The sequence below is a fragment of the Ammospiza caudacuta genome, chromosome 12 (assembly GCF_027887145.1).
Source record: "Ammospiza caudacuta isolate bAmmCau1 chromosome 12, bAmmCau1.pri, whole genome shotgun sequence".
NCBI lineage: Eukaryota > Metazoa > Chordata > Aves > Passeriformes > Passerellidae > Ammospiza > Ammospiza caudacuta.
This window is the reverse complement of record NC_080604.1, coordinates 14027202-14050043: the sequence shown is the minus strand read 5'-3', so window position 1 is coordinate 14050043 and position 22842 is coordinate 14027202. Positions and strand designations below refer to the sequence as shown.

Below are 22842 nucleotides of genomic sequence, written 5' to 3'. Positions count from 1 at the left end.
CCCTCTCAGAATGACTGGACTAGTTAGTTGAGCCCCACTGAATGCAGTGGCATTGCAATTTGTATTGAGAGTTGTTGTGCTTTAACCTTGGCCAGCACTTAAGCAGCACACAGCCACCGCCCTCAGTGGGATGGGGGAAAGAAGCAGAAGGGTAAAAGGAGGAAAATGCATGGGTTGAGATAAGAACACCTTAATGCTAAATTGTTATTACAAGGGGGAAAAAAGGTAAATAAAACCCAAGAAGGACATTTGGTTTTTATTTGCATAATTTGTTTACCACCAGCAGCTCCCCCCAGTCAGTTTCCCCTGTCATTGAGATGCTGAGCACGCTGCCCTGTGGTCTGGAATATCCCTGGGGTCAGCTGGGGTCACCTGTCCTAGCTGTGTCCCCTCAGCTTCTTGTGCCCCCTGCCATCTGCTCCCTGACAGGGCAGCTTGGGGAGCTGGACAACAACTCACACTCCAGCTGAACAACAACTCACACATCAGCTCTGCTCACATGCCAGATCCAGCACACAGCCCTCCACTCTCAGAAACCAGGACAAGGGTCGAGCCCTTTGCTTCAAACTCCTTGGTGTGGTGGAAGAATTGATTTCAAGGTGCAATGAGTTTGTTACTCTTTTCAAATAGAAATATACACTATGTTTTGAATTCTTAAAATGACAGTAAATGCAAAGGGGACAACCATATATACGGAGAAATTATTTCTGTATGAGATCATTGAGATAGAAGAGGAAATACTTCATCTTTTCTGCCTCATGACACTGAAGCACACAAGCTTAAACTGTACCTAGTTTCTTGTTTCCATAGTGATGCAGAACTTATGTATGAGTTTTATCACTAAGTATTGCCCAACAGTGATAAATAATGTACTGGCTTGGCAAAAAAAAAAAAAAAAAAAATTGAAAAAATATGTCCCACACTGAAATACAGCATGGGACATTTGATTTTTTTATTTGAATTGCAATACTTGATCCCTTATTCATGTTTGGGTTTCAGGTTGTGTTTTCCTCTTCTTTTCCTTGGAAAATAGGCTAATTCATTTGCTTATTATATTCAAGTCTTCTAAAATTTGCAATTAATTTGTGTTGTGACATCAGGAATGGTTTTGACGTGGATTCCTTTCTTTGCAGAGAGCAGCTTTCATAAACTCAGTCTATATTGGTTATCAAAGGGAAAGCAGAGATAATCAGCTCACATTCTGCCATGCCTGGTGTCACAAGAATACATAGGTTGACAGCTTTTTAGTTTATCTGAAAGCATAATGGAGTCCAAAGTTTGGAATTAAAGCTTGTTAAATTCTTTATTTGCATATATGGGACTTTGCTCCTTCAGTCCCACAGATATGAATACCATATTTAGGTGTTCATTTTATCTGAAAATCACTGTATCAGTGTTACAATTAAAGCTGAGTTGTAAAAAAAATTATCAAAATATATTTTATTATTGTTGTGTTTGCTCTCTTGACAAATCAAAGAAATTTATTCTCTATGGCTACTCCAGCCATTAGTGTTTATTTCTATAACTGTATTCAAATTTTTTGGCCTAAAAGTATACACAATATAATTTTAAAATTTGCAATAAAAAGTGACCAATTGCAGCAATATTTTCAAATTACCATAATCTAGTTAGTTTTTATAGCCATATGAGCTAAAGTATATGTAATCTACCAAATAATGCAAGTCCTATTGAATTCCATAGTGTCATGAAGTAAAGCCCATGTTTTCTGATTCCAGGTACATCCATTGTTACACCTGGGCCATACGAGGTCTCAGATGATATTCCTCCAACCTGCCAGCTCAATTCTGATGTCCCACAAGTTACACAACTGCTGGATTTAAATGAAATTCACAAGCCAAAAACAAAATGCAGGGAAAAGGCAGTGCAAGAAACAGGTATTCTGTTGTATTAGAATACTGTGAGTACAATCCATACAGTGTGTGTGCAAACAATTGATTGTTTTGTAAATGTCCATGTTTAGAGTTCCAATGTCTTAAAATGAAACATGACAACTCCTGCACACCTGTAGTGCCTCAAGCACACAGACACATGTGTGTTCTATAGTTTGAGATCTGTGTGGAGCCTGAACAGTTATAATTCAAGCATGAGATTGATAATAATATTTGAGATGTCATATGAATGTACATTGAAGCATTTTGCAGTGAAGTTGTTACACTTCTTTTTAAAGTATGTTCACATCAATGAAACTTTGCTGGCAATATGAGTATGCAATGTCCTCAGCTTATACTCTGAAAAGGGAAATCTTGTCTTATTGGTGTCTTGTCTTATTTGAATGTTTCTTTAAGCTACAAAATAATTAACCATATAATTTAGACTTTAGCAGCATTGCACTGAAGAGATTTATTAAAGAAGCTGGGCAGTGGTGTGCTACAATACAAGCTATTGACTTGAATAAAAGCTAAGAGAAAGAAAAGAAAGGATTAAATTTTAAATTATTGTTACAGCTGAAGGCTAACAGTAGGAGACCTAAAAAGCTTTTGTTCTACTCTCTGTATTGTTTATCATAGTTATGAATAATCTCAACAGAGAAGCAAATAACAGGGGAGCTAAATTTTGTTATGATACAGATACTGGTTTAATAAAGAGTGGGACTTCAGAAAGTTTTAAGTTTGTTAGATTGGAAATCCCATATTTACTTTTTCCTGAAAAACAAAGCAGGTAACATGCAGGAAATATCACAGTTTTCAAAGCAAGGTTTATTGGTTTTATGCCTTGTGGCCACTGTGTTGAAAAATTGTGGTCTAGGGACCACTGTATGGGGTAAATGTGGAACATGACATCACATAAAATCTAGCTTTGCTAAATGCAGAGGATTCTACAGTGGGGAGGAATGATAGCTACAGTTAAGCTTTAAAGGATCAAAATTAAATGAATCAAGGCTGGCAGGTTATCATCACCAGAGATACAGCTCAGTAGAACTTTCAGATTTTAATATGTTTTAAAAAACTAAGTAGCAGGAAATTCAAATTCATAGGAAATGAAAAAGGTATCAAACCTTTAAATCATTTTTGCATTATTGTCTGAAATACTTTATACATTATCAGCTAAACCATCTCAGAAAATATCTTAGAGACCAAGAAGTGGTTCAGGGAGAAACAGCATGAATGATAATCTCTCATATAAGATATGCTGAAAACATTAAAAATCTACATAAGGGCATTTAAAAAGTAACCAGTGATACAAAGGATGTTCAATAAAAGCTGTTTTTCTTATCTCATAGCACAAAAACAAGACATCATTTGATGTGATGTTGCAGTTGAAAATTAAAAATTCATAAAAGAAAATGCCATGTTACACAGAATATGATTAAAATATGGAATCTACTGCTAAAAGAGGCTGATAAAGAAATTGGTATGATTTCAAAATCAGTTGCCAATTTATATAGGTAACAATAATGTTGTATTTAGCAGCAGTAAAATTGTGAAGAGAAAATTCAATTTTGTACTTCTGGTTTTCCAACCTTACACTAAGAACTCTGCTGAAGGCAGATGATTTCAAGTCCATACTGAATTATATTGTGCTATTTCTGAAGTGTTGGGTTTGGCCTTTGGAACTGAATGTTACAGAGATTATTGGCCTTTTCTAGACCAGCATTTCCTGTGTTTTTAATGTTTAAGTTGGCATGTCTGCTTCAGTAAGATCTGTAAGCCAAGAATCAGTAGAAACTGAATTGTAGATACAAGTGCCAAGGTGTGAAATTGCTTAAATAGACTTGGGCGAGACAATTGAGAGCTTTTTAGTAAAGCTGCTGTTTTGCTTTAAAACTGTGTATTGCTTCCTACCTGCAGTAAAGTCAACAGCAGAATTTCACCAAGGCAAAAATATTTCCAGTCCTTATTGTCTTGATTCAAAGTACTGATTATCTCTTTAAAGCAATTTTGTAAACAGATTGATCATCATTATAAAACAGCAGTATAGAGAAACATAGATTATTTATGTTCATTATCAGAAATCTGGGGTTGTAAAATTATTCATAAGTGGTGGTGATCTTCAATCCCACCTTATAAACACAGCATGTGTCCTTGCAGACATGTTTTTTAAATTTCAGAAATTGGCCTGCTTGAAATTGGAAGTTTTGGTATGCTTAGGTAAATTTTAATTGGAAAATCTTCCTTTAATCCACTAAACTTTTTTGTTTATTTGATAATCAAAAGCTCAAATTATTTTTAGTATCATCCACTTTTAATTACACATATTATTTCATTATGTCATCAACACTGTTATGTGTAGATGTAGGTAATTAATTGCAGTCAATTAATGTGGTCATTAAGAGAGATTTTAATGCAAATCAGCTTTTCTAATTGGAGCTAACAACATCCCAAGGTAGCCAGTAAAAAAGAAATTGATGTTAAACCAAGACAGGTCATCTGATCTTGTGAAATGGCAGCTGTTAACAGCAACCAAATGTCACATCAGGAAAAGAGTCAGGTAATGGCAGCAAGGAGCTTCTTCTGTGCTTATTAGTACAGTAAATGATGATATTGGTGGCTAATGTACGATCTGTTTTTCATTTCCTTGATGACACTGTAAATAAAGCTGATCTTGAAATAAGGTTATGAAAAATGCTCAGGGGAATCAGCAGAATATTTTGTTTCTACTTTATTGCTTTATGAAGGTGTCAAATCTCTAAAGTGAGATAGCAATTTAATACAAGTTGTAGCAAGAAAATATCTTTGGACATTGTAAATATTAAATATAAATTAATTGGAAGATACTGTTTTTATCAGCTCTGGAAAGGAGAATTCACTGACAATATTGGAGAATTATAAAAGGAAAATAGATAGTACGTGCAGCTCTACAACCCTGATAGTAAAATTAATGTGTAACCATTTTACTGTCCTTCCTTTTTAAATTTTTTGGAGAACATTCACCTGCATTACATGTTTACTTTTTGTCTTGAAGACTGGTTGGCAATTTCCATGCTTTAAAAGACTTATAAAAATAAATCTACAGTTTAAGCAGTAAAAAAAAAAATAAATAGTAATAAATATTTTAGCAGCAATAGAGTGCATTTGCAATATTAGGGCTCAGCCCTGGTAATAGAGTAGATTCAGTAATTTCAAAAAGCAGGGTACATGTAAATAGTTCTCTGAGCTGTGACTGATACCTTGACAGTCTTGCCTTCATTTTTTTTGTGTTATTATTTATTTATTCTGTTATTTATTAATTAGAGTTCTTTTTTCTTCCTGTCAGAAGTTAGGTTTTCATTGAAGTTCTAAAGAAATCCTGCAAACCTTTTTTTTTTGTTTATAAATAACCCACTTTTAAATAAATCTTTAAAGCAAGAAGATTAGAATTATGTCTCTATAATAGACCAAAAGTTTCTTGCTGATATGTTGACACACTTTTATACAATGGGCATTTGCTATTCCTATATTTCTAGGGAGTGCACTTTAAAGGCTCATAACTCTTAAATATGTTTAGTATTCATAATTTTTTTCTTTTAGTTGATTCTTTTAAAAAAGCTACTTTTTATTGTTTGTAAGTACTGTAATTTTTTTTAACTCTTAATTTTCTTAACTTAGGCATTCTGGCTAATAGAGGCCAAGGCAACACATGCAATGGTAAAACTCAGGATGTATCACATATTGCATTTGGGTCAAAGATCCTTGGGCCACCTCCATCTTCAAACAAAAGAACCAATGCAAAGGTACCTGGAAAGGTAAGAAGGGCTAAATTCCAACAACACCATGGCCCTTTTGCAAAGGAAGATATTGATAAGCAGAGGAGTTAAACTAAAGGTTTATTCCAGAGGCTGCCTCCAGAGAACTGGGATAGGTCTCAGTGCCAGAGATCCTGCAACATCCAGAGGAGGGCGAGGGAAATGCACGGGTGGCTCCAGCACAGGGCATGGGTTTATGAGCCCACAGGAGAGGAGGCCAAGGGGAAATCTGGTTGCTGTTTTCAGTGAATGTGGGGCTGTAGAGATGCCAGACCTCTTCTAAGAAGTGCCTGAAAGGCCAAGGACAGCAGGCTCTAATTGCAGGGAGACCCTGACTAAATACAACAAAGCGATTCAGTACTGCAACTGAGCCACAGGAGAGTGGAGAATTTCAAAACTTAAATGAAACAGGCTGATTCAGCATCAGACATAAAGATGCCTCTCTCTGCAGAAATTGGTCTTACCATTCTTTTCTGAATTTTTTTCCTAGACTACTAAAATTTCTCTCTCTCTCTCTCTCTCTCTCTCTCTCTCTCTCTCTCTCTCTGTGTGTGTGTAAATATTTTTCCTTACAATGAGAGCCATAATGCAGAGAAGAAATTATATTTCAGGATTCTCTGATAGCCAGCCTTACAGTAGCTCCTGTGATGCTGTCAATTACAATGCCAGGGGAAACACCTGATTCCAGGCTGCCAGCAACAAATATGCAGGTTTTTGGAATCTGATCAGGACTACAGTTTTCAGTTTAACACCGAGAATAAGGGATCCAGCCAACTCTTGTGTAGGAAGTCACTTGAAAGTCAGGTTGTAAAATGATATTTCTTTCTTCAAAGAAGAAAATACTCCTGAGGTCTAGAATAACTATAAGTTTTAGTCTTTTTATTCTGATAGTGAATTCTAATTTTTTCCCTTTTCTTTGCATTGTTCCATTCACTCAGTGGAAAAAAAAAATCTCTGCTTGATACTTGACTGTAAAGATTGAAGATACCACACTGAATAGAGCCTACCATGAGATTTTGTGAAAAGATACTGTTTAAAAAAGATTTGGAAATATATATTTGGAAAAAAAGTGTAATCCATAATCTGTGTTTTACCTTTGAGTATTTTGAAAGCTGTTATATTTTTGTCTTTCATCAAGAAATAATGTCTTTCAAGGTAACAAAGACCTTGGGTAGCAAAACATCGTGCCAACTTCAAAATTCAGGAACACCAACTGAAACCATACCAGAAAATGAGAGGTTGGAGTCACCACTGTGGCCATGCAATGATACTTTAGATCAAGGAGGCAAAAGAGGTACTCTCCAAACACCTGCAAATGAATATCAAAATGGTAAGAGCATAAAGCAAAGAATATGTAGGCTTTTCAAACTGCCAAATTTTTGCATAATTGTGCCTTTGAATTAGGACTTAATTCTTTGTTTTTCTAATCCTTTATCTACTTAATTAATTACTGAAGACATATTCATTAAATCATTATTTATTCTCCTGTATGAGGGTGAATAAATGCTCATTCTCTCTGCAGCTAATTGTATTGGGAGTGATTGAGCCAGGGATCATCACCTGCTGGCAGTACCCACAATTTATACACACGCTCCTCTTTCCTCATGCTGTGAAAATAACTGAGCTGCTGCCGTGGTTCTTGATTGTTTTGCAGAGTTTTGCAAGCCTGGTTTTTATAATTACTATGGTTTGCCCTTCTTCCATACCTTGTGTTAAATTTTTCCTTCCTTGTGGCTGCCCTGTTCCTGCTGCCCTGCAAGATTCCCATGCTGTTTAGATGTTTGCATCCCAGTACAATGCCCCATATGCACACAATATGAGTCTTCACAGGCATTTCATTTCTGCATTGCATTTCAGACCCTGAAATTCAGACTCTGACAACACCTGTAAGTGGAGAAGCAGATTTTCAGCTCATGTCTCCACAAGTACCATCACCAGACAAGGACAGTCATATAAGATTATCTCCAAAAAATGCAGCCAAAGCCACATGGGAGATAACCAATGGTATGGTACTCATTTTATGTTATTTTACATTTCAGTTCTATGTGGTCTGAAGGAATATTGTAAATTTCAAAGGACCCAAAAGCAGTTCATATAAAAAATAAACATCTGTTGTGGGGGATTATGGAAATCAAGGACCCTGCAACAGAATTGCTTTAGAGCATTGATAAAGATTTGCAGGATTAAGCAGAGTACCAGAGCACTGAATAAATATCAAAAGAAAAATTCCATGCTCTCATGATTAAAGGAAAAGAACTAAAAATAATTTATTCTTTAAATCCCTAATAAATTTAACACTGAAGATTCCAAATATGAAATGTACAAGAAATCACTGAAGATTCCAAATATGAAATGTACAAGAAATTTTACTTGTCCTAGATAAGAGTTTAGAATATTAACTACAGTACCTATGTAATATCATGAGGGGAGGGGAGAAAGGAGGAGGGAAGAGTGGATTTGTTTATAGAGTTCAATGGTGATTCATTTCTTGTTATTCACAGAAAGACACCTCAGCTTACATTTTGAGTTTTTTCCCTTTCTCTGAGTTTTTTCCCTCTCTGCCAAAAAATGTGGATTTTTTTTGTCATACATTGTCTGTCTACTTCCTTTGCATGAGTCTGGGAATTGCATTCTTGGGGCAAAAGTATCCCTTGTCTCTATAAAAAGTAGTATTACTTTTTATTAGAAGGCATAGTCACCAATTTGAAAAGTGTTTGGACAATTCAAATGTGCTCAAAATTGACCAATGAGATTTTCCTTCATATTGTGAGTGATTTCCTTTGTGTTTATTCTTTGGAGATATTTAGAAATTATTATATACTCTGGCAGTTTCAGTAATTCATAATTGCTATTATGGGTTCCATAATTTGACTGAAAGAGATCCAAGATATTCAGGCAAACAGAAAAGTCTTCTGGAGAATTTTTTCATTCCTTCCTATTTATGTGAATTTTGAGAAATCTGGGGCAGGAATCACTATCTTTACTTTGTTTTCATCTAGAACACCAAAACCTCTATCTAGTGACAGAATTTAAAAAAAAATTAATCAACACTTGTTATTTAATGAAAATATAGATAATATTAAAAGACAACTTTAGGGCAGTAGGCTGGCCTGTCTGAATGTCCTCTCATAAATTCAGAGGCAGAGAACTGAGGAAGAAAGATGTGTGTAAAGTCTGTTCTTTTGCTGTTTGAATGTCAAAGAATGAAAACTGTTTCTTTATAATCTTAGTTGTGTGTACAGATAGATAAATGCATTATGTGTGTTGGTAAGTTACAGTTCTACAAATTTTTTCCCTGTATTTTCATTACTTGTCACTGTTGTCACTCTCAGTCTGCAGATTTCTGTCTTTTAAAGTATATGAAGTTATCTCATTTTACATAGATGACTTAATGATTTCTTTATCAATTAGTACTGGATTTATTTTTTCTGAAGAACTTCCTATAAGGAACTTCTTCATCAGCAAAGTCCCCTTCTAGGCTTTGTTCTGGACATCTTCCAAAGTGGGATAAACTTGACCTGAGAGAAGAGATAAAATGAATAAACACTGTTTATGCCAATCTTATTTACTCAATGCTGAAGCCTTCATTATAATGTTAGGCTGTGATTAGGAGCTTTAGCATAAGTCTGAGTGTGTAGAAGAGCTAATTAGATGTTAAGGTGCTCATTCTTGCATTTATGTTGTTTGCTGCAATGTTGTGATTACGTAGTAGTTTGCATATTTTACTCAGCATGTGCTCCAAATTATTCATTACAATTGACATGGAAATTATGAGTTAAAAAGAAATTCTAGTATAGTTTTTGTTGGAGAGATAATGGAATTTTGTTTAGTCCAAAACTCCTGGTATCTTTCACTTGTGGACTATTGAAAGACTGCTACACTGACTGCAGGTTACAGAAGTTCCTGAATTCTGTAAGCAGCATAAAATGTCATCTTCAAATCATACGGACTTTTTTGCCTGCCCTCTAGATATTTCATTAAGAATAATTACTGTGCTGCATGAATGAATGTTTGGGTTTGACTTATTCCTAACTCAAGGATATTTCTTCAACTCTAGAAATGAATGTAGTTCTTTACAGGGTGGCTTAGACTAAAAAAGCAGAATATTCAGTTTGATATTATATAGATAGTAATAATTTTAAAGCAGTTCTTTATATTTCTGAATTCCTTTTGCTCTGGGCAAGACATTATAATGGTGACTAAAGTGTAAGAAATTTTTGGATGCCTGAGGCAGAGCGAGGATTAGTAGTCAGGAGTTTAAGTCTCTAATTGCCTCATGTTCTCTAAACACTTGATAAAAACTGTTGCTCTAGGATTTCTTTTCCATGTTTTGATACTTCATTCAAAACTGACTTAAAATCTTAAAAAGCAAGTGACTAATCACATTGTTTCATTCAGAATTCATTACGCTATTTTTTCTGTAATGCCTTCTATAAATTGAACAGCAACAAATGCATTGGAAGTTATTCTAGAATCAGAACAGAACAGGTGAGATTGGGGGAAATGGGTTGTTGCTAAGTCAGTAGACAAAAATATTAAGCTACTCCTCTCTATGCTTTCCCAGTTGTATGTGCATAAGAATTAGTGAATCCTCCTGGAGTGGGCTGTACACTAAGTGTATAACCATACCCCAGAGGGCTCTTCACAGTGGTCTGAGCTATTAGTGCATATTTGTAAACCACAAAGGCAGCATGAGACATGTCAAATCTAATTTTATCATGGGGAAAAGACCTTCTGAATACTGAAGGAGTTTATGTTATGTATTTTGATGTTAGTCTCAGCACCGACAGGGAAACCTAATAAAATGTGTCTAAATTAAGCTGGAAGGGTTGGTGCCAGACAGGAAAGAAGACTGCAAAGTGCTGAGATAAGAAAAAATATAAAAAGTTTCTTAGCTAGGTAACTTTTGAAGATTTTTTTTTGTTTGTTTGTTTGTTTTGATAAATGCAGCAAGTAAAAATTTTAATATTTTTGCCTTAGGAAAAAGGGTAAACATCATTTTAGACTTAGCAACCAAAATAGCTGGGAAAAAGATTCTTCACATCCTGAAAAGTTGTCTAGTTGAAGTTTGGGGATAAATAATATTTTTATGTCATTTCTGTATAGCAATTTCTGAAGCTGTGAACAAGGCATCTCTCCAGGTCCTAAAACTTTTAAAACAATCTCGGTCTTGATGGGCCAGATTCCTACAGAATAAATAATTGAATAATTGAAAATACTGATTTAGTGTGACAGAGTTTTTCAGTCATGTTAGGTCACAAAATCAGTTGGGGAAAAAACAGTTCCTGAGTCTTTGTCCTTGAACATCCAAAGACTGTGTTCAGCCTCACTTGAAAAACTCATGAAAATATCCCTCTTCTCATTTCATTTTTATAGGGGAAATGGTAGCTTAATAAAGGTAGCTTATATAGATATAAAGTATACCGAAAGCATAAAATTGTGAAATGTTCATTCTTATGATTTCAGTTGTTTTATTTGTGTACCACCCTTCACATGTAATTCCAATTGCCTATAAAAATGCTTTATCAGAGGGATGTGACACAATCTTGAATGATAGTAGACTGGAGAATTCTGCTCCAACACCCTCCTTTGAAAAAGCTGTAGTTATAGATACGGAACTAAAAATCATTCGGTTTACTCATTGAAGGGTGTTTCCCAGAAGTTTTGAGTAGTCTCACTCATTTCTTGATGCTCTTTGAAAAACTAATCCAAAATATTTGTAAAATAAATGGAATCACTTGCATGTTCAGCTTTCAAGGCTTATAATAATTAAAAGCAGAACATTCTGCACTGTTTTAAACCAGAATGATTTTCTAATAGAATAAGAGTTTACTTGAAAAACCTTGGGAGTTCTGACTAAAGATGATCTTCATGAGGAGATTGAAAAATGGTATTTTCTGGAACAAGAAGGTGCAAGCCATGGTCATATAAGATACATCAAGTCCCAACCTTCCACTGGTTCCTGGATATTAACTGGAGTTTGGTAGCTTTACTGTCTGTCTTCAGTAAAAATCACAGCAACCCAGTAAGAAGACAGCTGTTTCTCCTGGCATCTCAGTCTTCTTTCTTTTACCTTCATTTATGGTGATTCAGACTTCCTCCCACCCTCTCACTCCTCCCCAGCTGCTGAATGTGCCTGAAGTGGTAATTCTAACAAAACTAAAAGTAAAATATTACAGTAAAGCACAAAATACCCTTCTAAACTTACTGTCTTCTGTGGTGGCAAGCATTTTATTATTGCAATGCTGCTTTATTATTACATTTTTAGTATTTTTTCATTGAGTTTTTTTTAATATGGTTGATGGTAACTTTGTTTTATGGAGCTGGAAAGTTTCAATATCTAGTGAATAATCCACACCACACTACCTTTAATGAAGATAAGGGAGTATTGCATACTTGAGCAATTCTCCTTTTCTAAGATGCTATTTGAGATTGGTTGTAATCAATCAAATTGACATTTTTTTCTATACCATCATTCCAAACAGTAAAATATAAGTTAACAATAAGAACATAAAAATGGTCTTTTCATGTGTATCTGGTGCACTCAATCTTTAAATCCATTTCTGTAGTTTATTGTTTGTTTTAAAATTGTTAGATTAGTTGTGGCTGTATTCAGGGAAACCTGGTGAAACAGATATCTTTATACATTTTTCACGTCACACTTTTTTATCAGAACAGTAGTTTGAAATTGAGATTTAAACCATAAGTTCTGAATGTAAAAGTGTGGAATTTCAGCAGTAAAGAAGGAGCAGATTGTAATATTATGAACTTTCCACCAATGTGTTGTTATTTTTTAAATGTCAGATACAAAAAATGCCTTTAGAAAAATATCAATGGCCATATTAAATAAAATCATGTTCTCCTAGAATAAAATTCAGTTATGGGTTTCAGATCTTGATGGCTAAACAGTTTCAGGTTTGCACATCCTGTACCAAAGCCTGTGTACTTTTTGAGCTCTGTTTAGAAATTTTATTAGCTTTGCACTTTGAAAGCAACCTGATCTTTTTCATTGCACCCTCATCACTCTTGTTCTTCTTTAATAGGCAAAATATTTCTGTATTAGAAAAACTTAGTTTGCTGTTCAACTTTATGAGAAAATGAGAATGATCAGAGTAGCTGACAATTCACATATTTTGGCATTGAAATTGTGTGTTTCAGATACATGGGTGTTTCCAGAGAGGTTCACTGAGAGCATTCAGTTGGATAGCAAGGAGCACTTTGAAGCTACTGCAAGTTCAGCCTGCTGTGATTTACCCTCAGCCCAGAATGCCTCTGTTGAGCCTCCCAACAGGGAAACAGCTGATCACCAAAGGAGTAAGAAAGAGGTTTTCACATTTTCATCCAAACCTCGATCAGCTCCTTATGGAACATCTCCCAACATATCCCCAGAAAGTTCCATTTCCCCACTGGAGTTGGAGCCCGACAGTAACGGAGAACAGGAGCAAACCAAAACTGAAGATAGCTTTGAAGGAGCTGACAGCAGTGAGGAGGTAGGCCACTTTGTGCATGTGACTCTTGATAAAGCACTCCTCATCCTCAAACTCCTAGAATGAGAGTCTGCTTTCAAGGCAGACAGAGAGGATAAATCATCTTTTCCCCATACACCAATGGGTAGATTTGTCTCTGTCAGGTTGCTGTGTCTAACCAGGAGTCGGTGCCGGTGTACCCTGTGTAACAAGTTGACAAAAGAAACCTAACTCTGTCAGCCCCTATGCTAACAGAGAGATGCCAGAACTGTGCATTATTACAACAACAACAACAACAACAACAAATACTTGCATCATTTGAGTGAGATCCAAGTCCTTTCTGGTTGTTCAAGACTTGAGTAAATAACACTTCATTGCGTTTTTTAAAACTGCAAATGGAGACTGGTTTTGCTTATTGACATTGTTGAAATGGAATTACAAAATTCCAGCTTTTGAATGTCACTTGATTATTGGTACTTCTGCTGCATATTCTGTCTGAGCATCACCAACTTTAATTCCCTTGCAATGTGGAAATCTTCCAGCAATGAAATTAATGAAAGAAAACAATCTTTTAGTATACCTATCTAGTATAATTTGATACTATGAATAAATTTGCTGAATTGTCAATGTATGCAATAATTTCATTATGTCATTACAGTGACTGCTAAAGTTTCTCCTTTTATGAACATTCTAGTATGTTTCACTTCTAACTATAAAATCTGTTTCTTAGCATTTGAATCTGCAGCTCACAGCAGAGAAATAAAATGTAACCGAGTTGCACAATAGCAAGATGCTCTGAATTTAACTGTTTTACAAAATAACTGAGGGAATCAAACTATAAATTTCCAAAATGTGTACCATTAATAAAACTGAGGGATTATCTTCTCGAACATACATTTCATGCTGTGTAATCCTGGACTCACTGAAGTCAGTAACAATCTTGGATCACTTTCCTGTGCAGCAGGATTGCACCTCAGCTGTGAGAGGCACTGCAGGTGATACTGCCTGACATCCTCTGTGGGAACATATGGCAGATCATGAGATGAGGATGAGGCTGCTCTCATTCTTTCCTTCTTGGGAATAAGAACACTGAGGCTGACACTAGATGCACTCCTGCATTATTTCTCTGTTCAGTCCTGCTGATTGCTGTTGAGATGGGGTATGAGTGAACATCATACACTTCATTCATGGGATATTTTGCAGGGACTTTGTTAGAAGCGTGGATATAAGATTAATAAACTAACCTCTAAAATTCCTAAATTGTATTGAAATGGTAATGAATATGATATCCAGTACAATATGATTACCAGAGCAGAGCAAAGTGATCTCAGCAGGAGTTACTGCTTCTACATTTAAGTTGAAGATGCAGTGTGAAAATATGAAATATTAATAATTCAATGGAAAGACACCATCATGGACACATTGCTTAGTTTTGGTTTACAGCTGTAATAAATTCTGTTGAAATTATGAATGTCAGGTGAGACACAGGTCTTGGATGTTACCAGCATTCAAAATCTGACCTGACATTTTTAAAAGTGTAATCAGCTTCAGATGTAAGAAGATGTTTATGGTATAGTCAGTGTATTTACCAGGAGAAGCAGCTGTTTTTCAGAATCCTTGTAAATTTAGAAACAGGAGGCAGAGATTAAAGAGAGATTTTGAAGTGTTAAGGTTATGTAAAACTGAACTGTGTAATGATGAGAGCAAACCAACCACTCTTGCTTTGTTTCCTAAATTTAGGATGACAACAGTGAACTCATCCAGAGTGCTGAGAACATTGAGAACAGCCAGAGCAGACAAGGAACACCTGATTCAGCAGTTTTTAAAGAGATCCCATTAAATAAGATGTCACAGGGAAATGAATACTGGAAGAATAAGGAACACAGCAAATATAACTTCGAAGAGGCCGTCTTATCAAAACCACAGAGTTCCACCATGACAAAAACAGAATCTATTAGCTTTCAAAGAAGTTTAAAGCCTATCCTTTCTCTTTCTCCAATTCAAAGTAAATCCAAATCCTTTAGAGTAATTAGAAATGTATCTGAAGAAACTGAAAGATATGAAGGAGTTTCAGATCAATTCGAAAGATCTGTCAGTAAAACATCTCTCAAGAAAGTTTCAAACGGAAATTCATGTCTGACAGCACAGACTTTTGTAAGTGATTTTTACTTTGAAATTGAATTACTAGATTGTGTAGAGAAGCTATATTAGATATACCCATTTGCATGAAGTGATTAATAGTACATTTTTCATTCTGGTATATTCTGGCTTCATCATAACTGCATTTACTGTGCTCAGTCTGTTGAAAGTTGATTTTGTAGGGGTCTGTGGAACACAAAATCATACTCCAAATAGAACAGAAATCACAAAGGTTTGTAGATAAAAAGATGTGTCACTGAGCAACTCACATTTTGGAAATAAATTAGTTAGAAAATAGTTTGGGGCTGAAAGGTTACAGAGGAAAATTGGCAGATTTTAAATTGCTGTGTTAACGAATGACCACAGCAGGAGTGTTAATTTGGGTACTTCATGGTCTCTCTGTGTCAGCCCTGAGCAATGATGAATTATGTGCCTGAGAGCCAGCAGCCAGGCAGCTTCTGTCCAGCAGTCAGCCCTGGATGGCTGGGAGAATAACAGGGCAAGGACAGGGAAAGCACTCAGGGTACCTCAGCAGCAGGGCCCTGCAGGCTTCCTTCCAGGCTTCCTTCCTTAGCTTTGCCATTTCTTCAGGACAGGTGGTGAATAACTGGTGGTGGAGGTTTTTTCACAGACATTTGTGTGTTTGCTTTTTGCATCTATATGGCCTTTGCCTTGTGACAGTGAATTTCAAAATTTAACTGCTATTTGTGAGGAAAAAAAACATATGGATCTTCACTTTTTTAATGCATTGTCTCATTCCTAGTGCTTTCTTATTCTTCTCTTTGCTATAAAAAAGCAATGATTTTTTTTTACCTAATATTCTTTCCTCTGCCACTTCCTGACTCATGACTGTGTATCAGATTCTCTTGCAGGTGTCTCTTTTACAGGTCAGGGAGTTCTATGGTACTTAGTCCCAGGATTGCTGTTTTGTGAATTTTTTTGGATAATTTTGCCCAGGGATGTTGAATTGAACTCATGATCATTATTGTAAGCATGGGGTTTGTTTTCTAATATCTTGGATATATCTTGAATTTCTTATCATATCATTGGTTCCCAGGTATTGCACACTTCTGGGGACCAAAACAATAGACTCCTCTCTTTTGCAGGGGCTCTCAGCTTTTCTGTGTGTCCTTGATGGGGAAATGCTCGTCCTGCCCTGGCACAGATTCATTTTTGTGCAATGAGTCTCTTTTAGTGTTGGTGCAGGGTTTAGGTATCAGTGCTGTGAGGTCTTTCAGACTGGGGATTCTGGAAATCTCTTCCTGCATCCTGCAAGTAGTTTGTTGGACTGGTGAAGGCCCTGCACTTTTCCTGACAAAAACAGACCATCCTTTTCCATGAAGGTTGTGGAGACTGGTTTCCTTTGGGAAGGAAGGAGATTAGGGGGAAGCAAGGGGAATGAAACACAGCAGTGCAAGCGAAAATCAGAAGCAGTGCTGAGACTTTATTATCATGAGAAGTATCGGTGGCTGGTGATTTAAAAGACTATGAAAAGCAAAAAAAATTAAAAAGCAAAGAAAATCCTTTTAATAGCAGCATATGTTCTATGTATTTATGATCTGGAAAAGACATTAGAATTGCCACTAGTGATGTGGAAAATGTGGAAGAAAGCAATGCATGGGTTCATTTCTATTTGGAAAGAAGATAATGTTTCTGTAATTTTCAGTGATGGGAAAAGCCCAGTTGATACCAATAATCTGATTCTCTTTTTCTTAGAGATGGTAATATGCAGTGCATGTGTATGATAAAATTTGTTTGTATTTTTCATTCCTTTACCCTCCTATTGTAGTTTATAGAAATTTAATCCTTCTTTTTTCCACTAGCTACTTATATCTTTGCAATTAAATGTATTCCTTGTTTCCTGATACTTTCAAGTTTTAGAAAATTGTTCCAATTGCAGTTCAATTATGTTTATTACTTATCATAACTGTAACCTATTTGTCCATAATAAATGAAATTACACATGTATTACTTTCCTTAAAGATATTATCTGTGTTTAATGCAGTCATCAACTTTGTCCTGTAGAACACAGCTAAATGTAGCCTCTCTGGGTGGATTGCAGTAGTTGATTACTAATTTAAACAATAAGATTATTACCATACTGCAGTTGTAGCTGTAAATGCATTGCACATGTGATTTGTTCCTTGTATTTTTTTTCAAGAACAAATTCTATTATTAATGTATAGAAACTCATTAGCTACAGATTTTGTTTTATTGCTACAAAACATGAGATTAAAGTATCTGGCAGATCTAGGTCTTACACTTGATCAGGTCTTAAAATTTTAGGGAAGCCCTTCCTTGGAGTTCTTTGACATTTCTTTGTGTGCTCATACAAGGGACCAGTAAAGGGAAAAAAGTGCTTAACCAAGTCTTCTGCAATTGATTTGCCTGCTGCTTAATATGCTTTAAGGACCTGGTTTCTTGCAATGTTTTATTCATGTTTTAATAGAATTCTCTATTATTAAGTTCAAATATTTTTAATTAAGAAAGAAGTATAGCCCTCTGGGAAATATTGCAAGCATGTAGATAGCTGGTAATTAAAGTTTTCCACACGTACAACTACATTCAAACAATTCTGAATAAATCATTTGAACCTAGAAGAATGCAAATGTCATTATATATGAAAAAAATCCTTTAAACAACAGGTTTCAGCAATCTAGCAAAAGTTTTAAGTGCTTAATAAAAATATTTTATTGTAAGGGAAGGATATTCAAATAGACAAGATAAGCTTTTAATTACTAAATGAAATATTAATTTTAGACAAATTTAGGAGTATTGCAAAATTACTTCTTACATCAAAATATTCTCCTAAATTACAAAGCTAACTTAATTTCAAATTCAGTTTTCAAATTCTCTTTTTGAAAACCAACAAAGATATTATAAAATTTTCAAAGAGGCTTTTTGGTAGCAGTCATCTAAACCTGAAGAACAAATATTCCAAACTATTTCTCCTTCATTAGTTTATTTTAGGGGATGTTTAACACAGAAAATGGTCATAGCATCTCTTTTCCTTCCTGAGTGTGATATTTTCAGAGTGAGACCATTAGAGGAAAAGAAAACAGAATGACAATTTGAAATAAGCTGGGGAGGGGAACAGCAGATGTTTAGAATGACGCTGTAATAATTCCACAAATGTATGCATCTTTCTTTATAGATGTAAAGGAAAAGACAAGCAAGTCAGGGCAATTTTTGGTGCTTTTATTAAAAAGAGAATGAGTAAAAAGTTCTTTCAATAGTTAGTGCTTTTATTCTGCAGAGCACCAGTTCATTCTGTCAGTTTAATGACTGCATACCAATTATATGAAAGAAGAAAGATAAACCAAGCTTCTCTTATAATAATCAAATAACTGCAGAAGGTTTAAATATAGGAAATTAACAGGAAATCAGCCTGTTCAATAAGATCAATAAAAGTTACAGCAGCTGCAGGTCTGGTAGAATATTGATACATTTGAGCAAAGCAGGCTCCCCAAGCACAACAAAGAGCTTTGGGTGAGGTGAACAAATGACTAATAGTCCCTGAGCTAGTAACAGGCATTCAGAAAGGGTCTGGAGAACACATCTCACATTATTTTAGGATTAAAAATGGTAGCAGTCATCACAATATTCAGGAATTAAGCTTGGACCTCATTAGCTAGCTTTGTAAAAAAGGAATGGTAAATGTGCAAACTGCTTCTGTCATCTTACGCTTTGTATCTTCTGTCATCTTCTTGTACTTTGTATCTTATATACATAGGAAGAAAGCAACGGAGGTAAAATTTCACTATGAATTCTGGTGTAAGGTGACTTCTATACCCCTGAAGATACACTAAAACATTACACTCCACATTTCATAGCAAGAAAAGTTGTCAGTGTTCATGTACTTGTACTGCTGACTCATGTGAGTTCTTGAGGTCTTCATTTACCCAGTGCCTTCTCACAGCAAAAGAGACTGAGAGATCTTCCTTTCTGCCATGAATGTGGTACATTCCTGGTCTAAAGCTCCATTCTCTAGAATCAAAGCTCTGTCCCTCTTTGGGATGGTGTTATATAGGGTCTCACATCCCACTGGCCAATACTCCAGTGATCCATTCAAGTCCTGCTCACTGCCTGGATTCATTTTTCAAGCAGAAATGCTTTGTACTTACATTTAGAACCAAAATTAAATGTTTCAAGTATTAGACTTGTTCCTTTGTGAAGGAGCAAACTATGTGGACCCTTTAAAAGGGGGAAAGCTTTGCTTAAAGGAGATGTTCTTTAAACAAAGATAGTGCCAGCAGCAGGTTGGGTGACTTTAAACTGTCTTAAGGTTTTGAGCAAGGCTTAAGTATCAACTGCAAAATGGTCAGTATGTGTTTGCAGCTTTTGGCCTATGGATGAAGTTAGGTGTAACAATTAGGGTTATATTAACAATTCCACCAGTGGATTTGAAGTGAAAGGACATTGAAGTTTACTTGAAAATTCATTCACTAGCAAACTGCCAGAATAACCTTTGAAATCTAGTGTTGACATGGTTTTCCAGAGACGTTTTATGCTGTGCTTGACCAACAACTCAATGTTACATTGATGGTGTTGATGATACTGTGATAACTGTGGGATTGGCTTTAATTCAAGATCTGCATTTAACAGCTGATGGATTTTTTAACTTCTTAAGGCCTGTTTTTATCTTCCTTTTTTAATTGCAGTGGAACAGCAGCTTCACCAAACACTCTGGATCAAAACTGCAGTTCATTACAGTGCTTGTGGTGTTCTTCCTTCCTGGAATTGTTGTAAATATGCTTGATCTTCATAGATTAACAGAAATCTGTTAACTAATTTTTTTCTAGTAAACATTTTGTTTCTCTTTCAGTATTGAAGCTTTTTAGGATTCTCTGAGACATTCTCCAAGGTCTCTCTGGGTTTCATTCATCTATTCTGTTCGGTGATCCTGTCTAGATTGTTGACTTTTCCATTTTATTTCGCAGGAATATGACAGGAAAAAGTACCAGTCAAATAGACTGAGTTCATCTGAACTACAGATGCTGGCCAGCACGAAGAGACAACAAAATGAAGAATTATGGGATGCTGGGATTTCCCAAGGGCTGGGTGCCACACTGATCGATTGCTGCAATGTCACCCTAAGTATGAGCAGTGATGATGATACAGCAACCTGGAACTCTGGTTTCTCACCAGTAAGTCTAAACTCCCAGTATTTTCTCAGGGGTCTTGAATGCTAAATTTTCTTTGAGTAGAGTTGAAATTTAAGGTATCATTACGAAGGGCTCTTAGAACTTATCAAGGAAAACATTTAACCAAGACACATGCACTTTCAGCATGTTCTCTAGTGCCACCATGGAAAAAGAGCAAATCTGTTATATATATATATATCCTTCCTAGAATTCTGGATAATCATGTAAGCTGTACAGTTCATCACAATAGTGGCTGACAACCTGCAGGTATGTGATATAGTACTTAAAAATAGTTCCAAAATGAATGAAACCCAGATATACCAGTCAGCAGCTGCATTACAGTGTGAGTAATGGAAAATAATTGCTTCTTACAATGATAAAGTCTCATTACTGAAAAGCTAAATGTTTAAAGAACGGAAGCAGGAGAAAGCAGCAAAAAGCTGCAGTAGTTCTGAGCACTTAGTATGTGATCATTATGTGTTTTACACCTTGGATCATTATTTGTCCTGGTACAAAGTGGTACAGAATCACACACAGCTGCACTATGTGACAGTGCTGCTATAAGAAGCAGAGTATTTGTTGCATTTCACCAAAAAGTACTGAATGTATGAAAGCACAGAATAACGTTTCTGGAACTATATAAAGGTACTAGCAGGAGCTGCTGTGAAACTAGATAACCTCATACTCCATATATGTATCAGCAATATAGCTGTTATTTTATTACAGTAGAGGCAATAATAAACAATGAATGTGGCTTAAGTAAAGCACATAGCACAGCTCTGAGGCAAATCCAATGATAGGAAACTAAACACAGCTGTGTTGCCCCAATATACACTATTGCAGAGTAAATGCTCTAAAATGTTAGGTGCAAATTACCTTCAAGGGTCTACAGAGTCCAAATAGAGGCCTGGAGCAGCAACTTTCCACAGTGAATATCAACACAGTGCTGGAACTTTGAAGTACCCTATTAAATGAAGGTTTCAAATGAGAAGAAATGTGTTGATAAGTGGGTAACTGTACAAATAAAAACTTGATTTACAGAGGAATATTTTGCTGGACATCAGAGATACATTAGTTGGTATTAACTATTTGATATACATCCCCATTAGGCATTTTGTTAATTTAATATTTCCAATGTGTTTTCTCCCTGCTCGTTAAATAGGCTCAAACATGGTACAAATCTGCAAGACCAGACAAATGGAACTCAATTAAATATAGAGAATAGCAGTCTCATTATTTTTTTAGTAGTTTAATTATAAGGAAATTGATAAGAATATTTAGACACATCAGGTTTGGTTATTACAAATTACATGACTAAAACAAAATGAACTTTTAAAATAAAATGTACTGCTGCAGTATTCAGTGAAGAACAATGTGATTGCAAAGAGTATTCTTTGATCTTACTGCCTTGATCAACTTCTGTAGCTTCAATTTAAAATAGCGTTTAGATATATTAGGTTAGTAATATAAATTGTAATTTAATATAGTTGTAGTTTTTCATAACAGCCCTTTATTGCTATCTTTCTCTACATAATTCAAGCATAAAAAACAAGATTTTGTCTTTGAGAGAGTTCTTCACATTTCACTCAGCTGACTGAAGAGTTTGATGTGCCTTACACATTCAGCCTTGTCAGGTTTCTCCTCTGCATTTTGCAAGGTGGACATTGAGGGTTCAAGATACAATGGCAAGAACCTCATTTCCAAGGAGGCATAACTTAGGGAAGAAACCTGAACTTTCTCAGATAAAGATTAACCACTTATTCCCTCTCAAAAATAATGAAATTCAGCTTTTGAGGTCTTCCATACCCATTTACCTCAGCCTTTGTGGAGAGCAGCACTGGACCAGCACTGGATCAGTACAGTGTCAGTCAGTCCCCAGAATCTCCTGCTGCACTTCATATTTTCCTTGCTGAGATATCAGCCAGAGGACCAGCTATTCATGGATATGATGGAAGATTTTTGAGTGTGTACTTGGTGTTTAACACTACTCAATGTAATTCTGTTCCAACATTTGGAAAAATGCAGAGCATCTATGTGAGGGTGATAATTCACTTTGTAGACCTTTGGTATCTAAGAAGGCTTTAACAAGATTTGTTAATGGAGATGATTATTTCATCACCCCACATTCTTTTAACACAGAAGCTTTTAAAAGAGTAGTTGGGGGAATTGTTGGTATGCTGCTGTTAAATGTCAGTATATTTTGATATTACTACAACATTTCAGAAGGCTTGGGAGTAGCAGTGCTGTGCCAGTATTCAAATGGTTAGCTGAAAGTCTTTAGTCATGCATTCTCTTTCTGCAAGACCTAAAATAATGGAGTTATAGAATACTTTCATTTGGAAGGGACCTTTAAAGGTCATCTAATCTATCCCTCCTACCACTGGGCAAGGACACCTTCCACTAAACCCAG

General features: G+C 35.6%; 1 protein-coding gene across 1 annotated transcript in view; it reads left to right on the top strand.

Annotated features, from left to right (window-relative positions):
- The window catches only part of CFAP20DC (CFAP20 domain containing), a 64717-nt gene that overhangs the window by 20051 nt on the left and 21824 nt on the right, over positions 1-22842 (top strand). Inside the window, exons 8-14 of the mRNA XM_058813087.1 lie at positions 1737-1895; positions 5547-5683; positions 6839-7013; positions 7541-7687; positions 12842-13173; positions 14890-15303; positions 20229-20435. Coding sequence (XP_058669070.1) covers positions 1737-1895; positions 5547-5683; positions 6839-7013; positions 7541-7687; positions 12842-13173; positions 14890-15303; positions 20229-20435 — 1571 coding nt within the window. The remainder of the gene's footprint in view (positions 1-1736; positions 1896-5546; positions 5684-6838; positions 7014-7540; positions 7688-12841; positions 13174-14889; positions 15304-20228; positions 20436-22842) is intronic.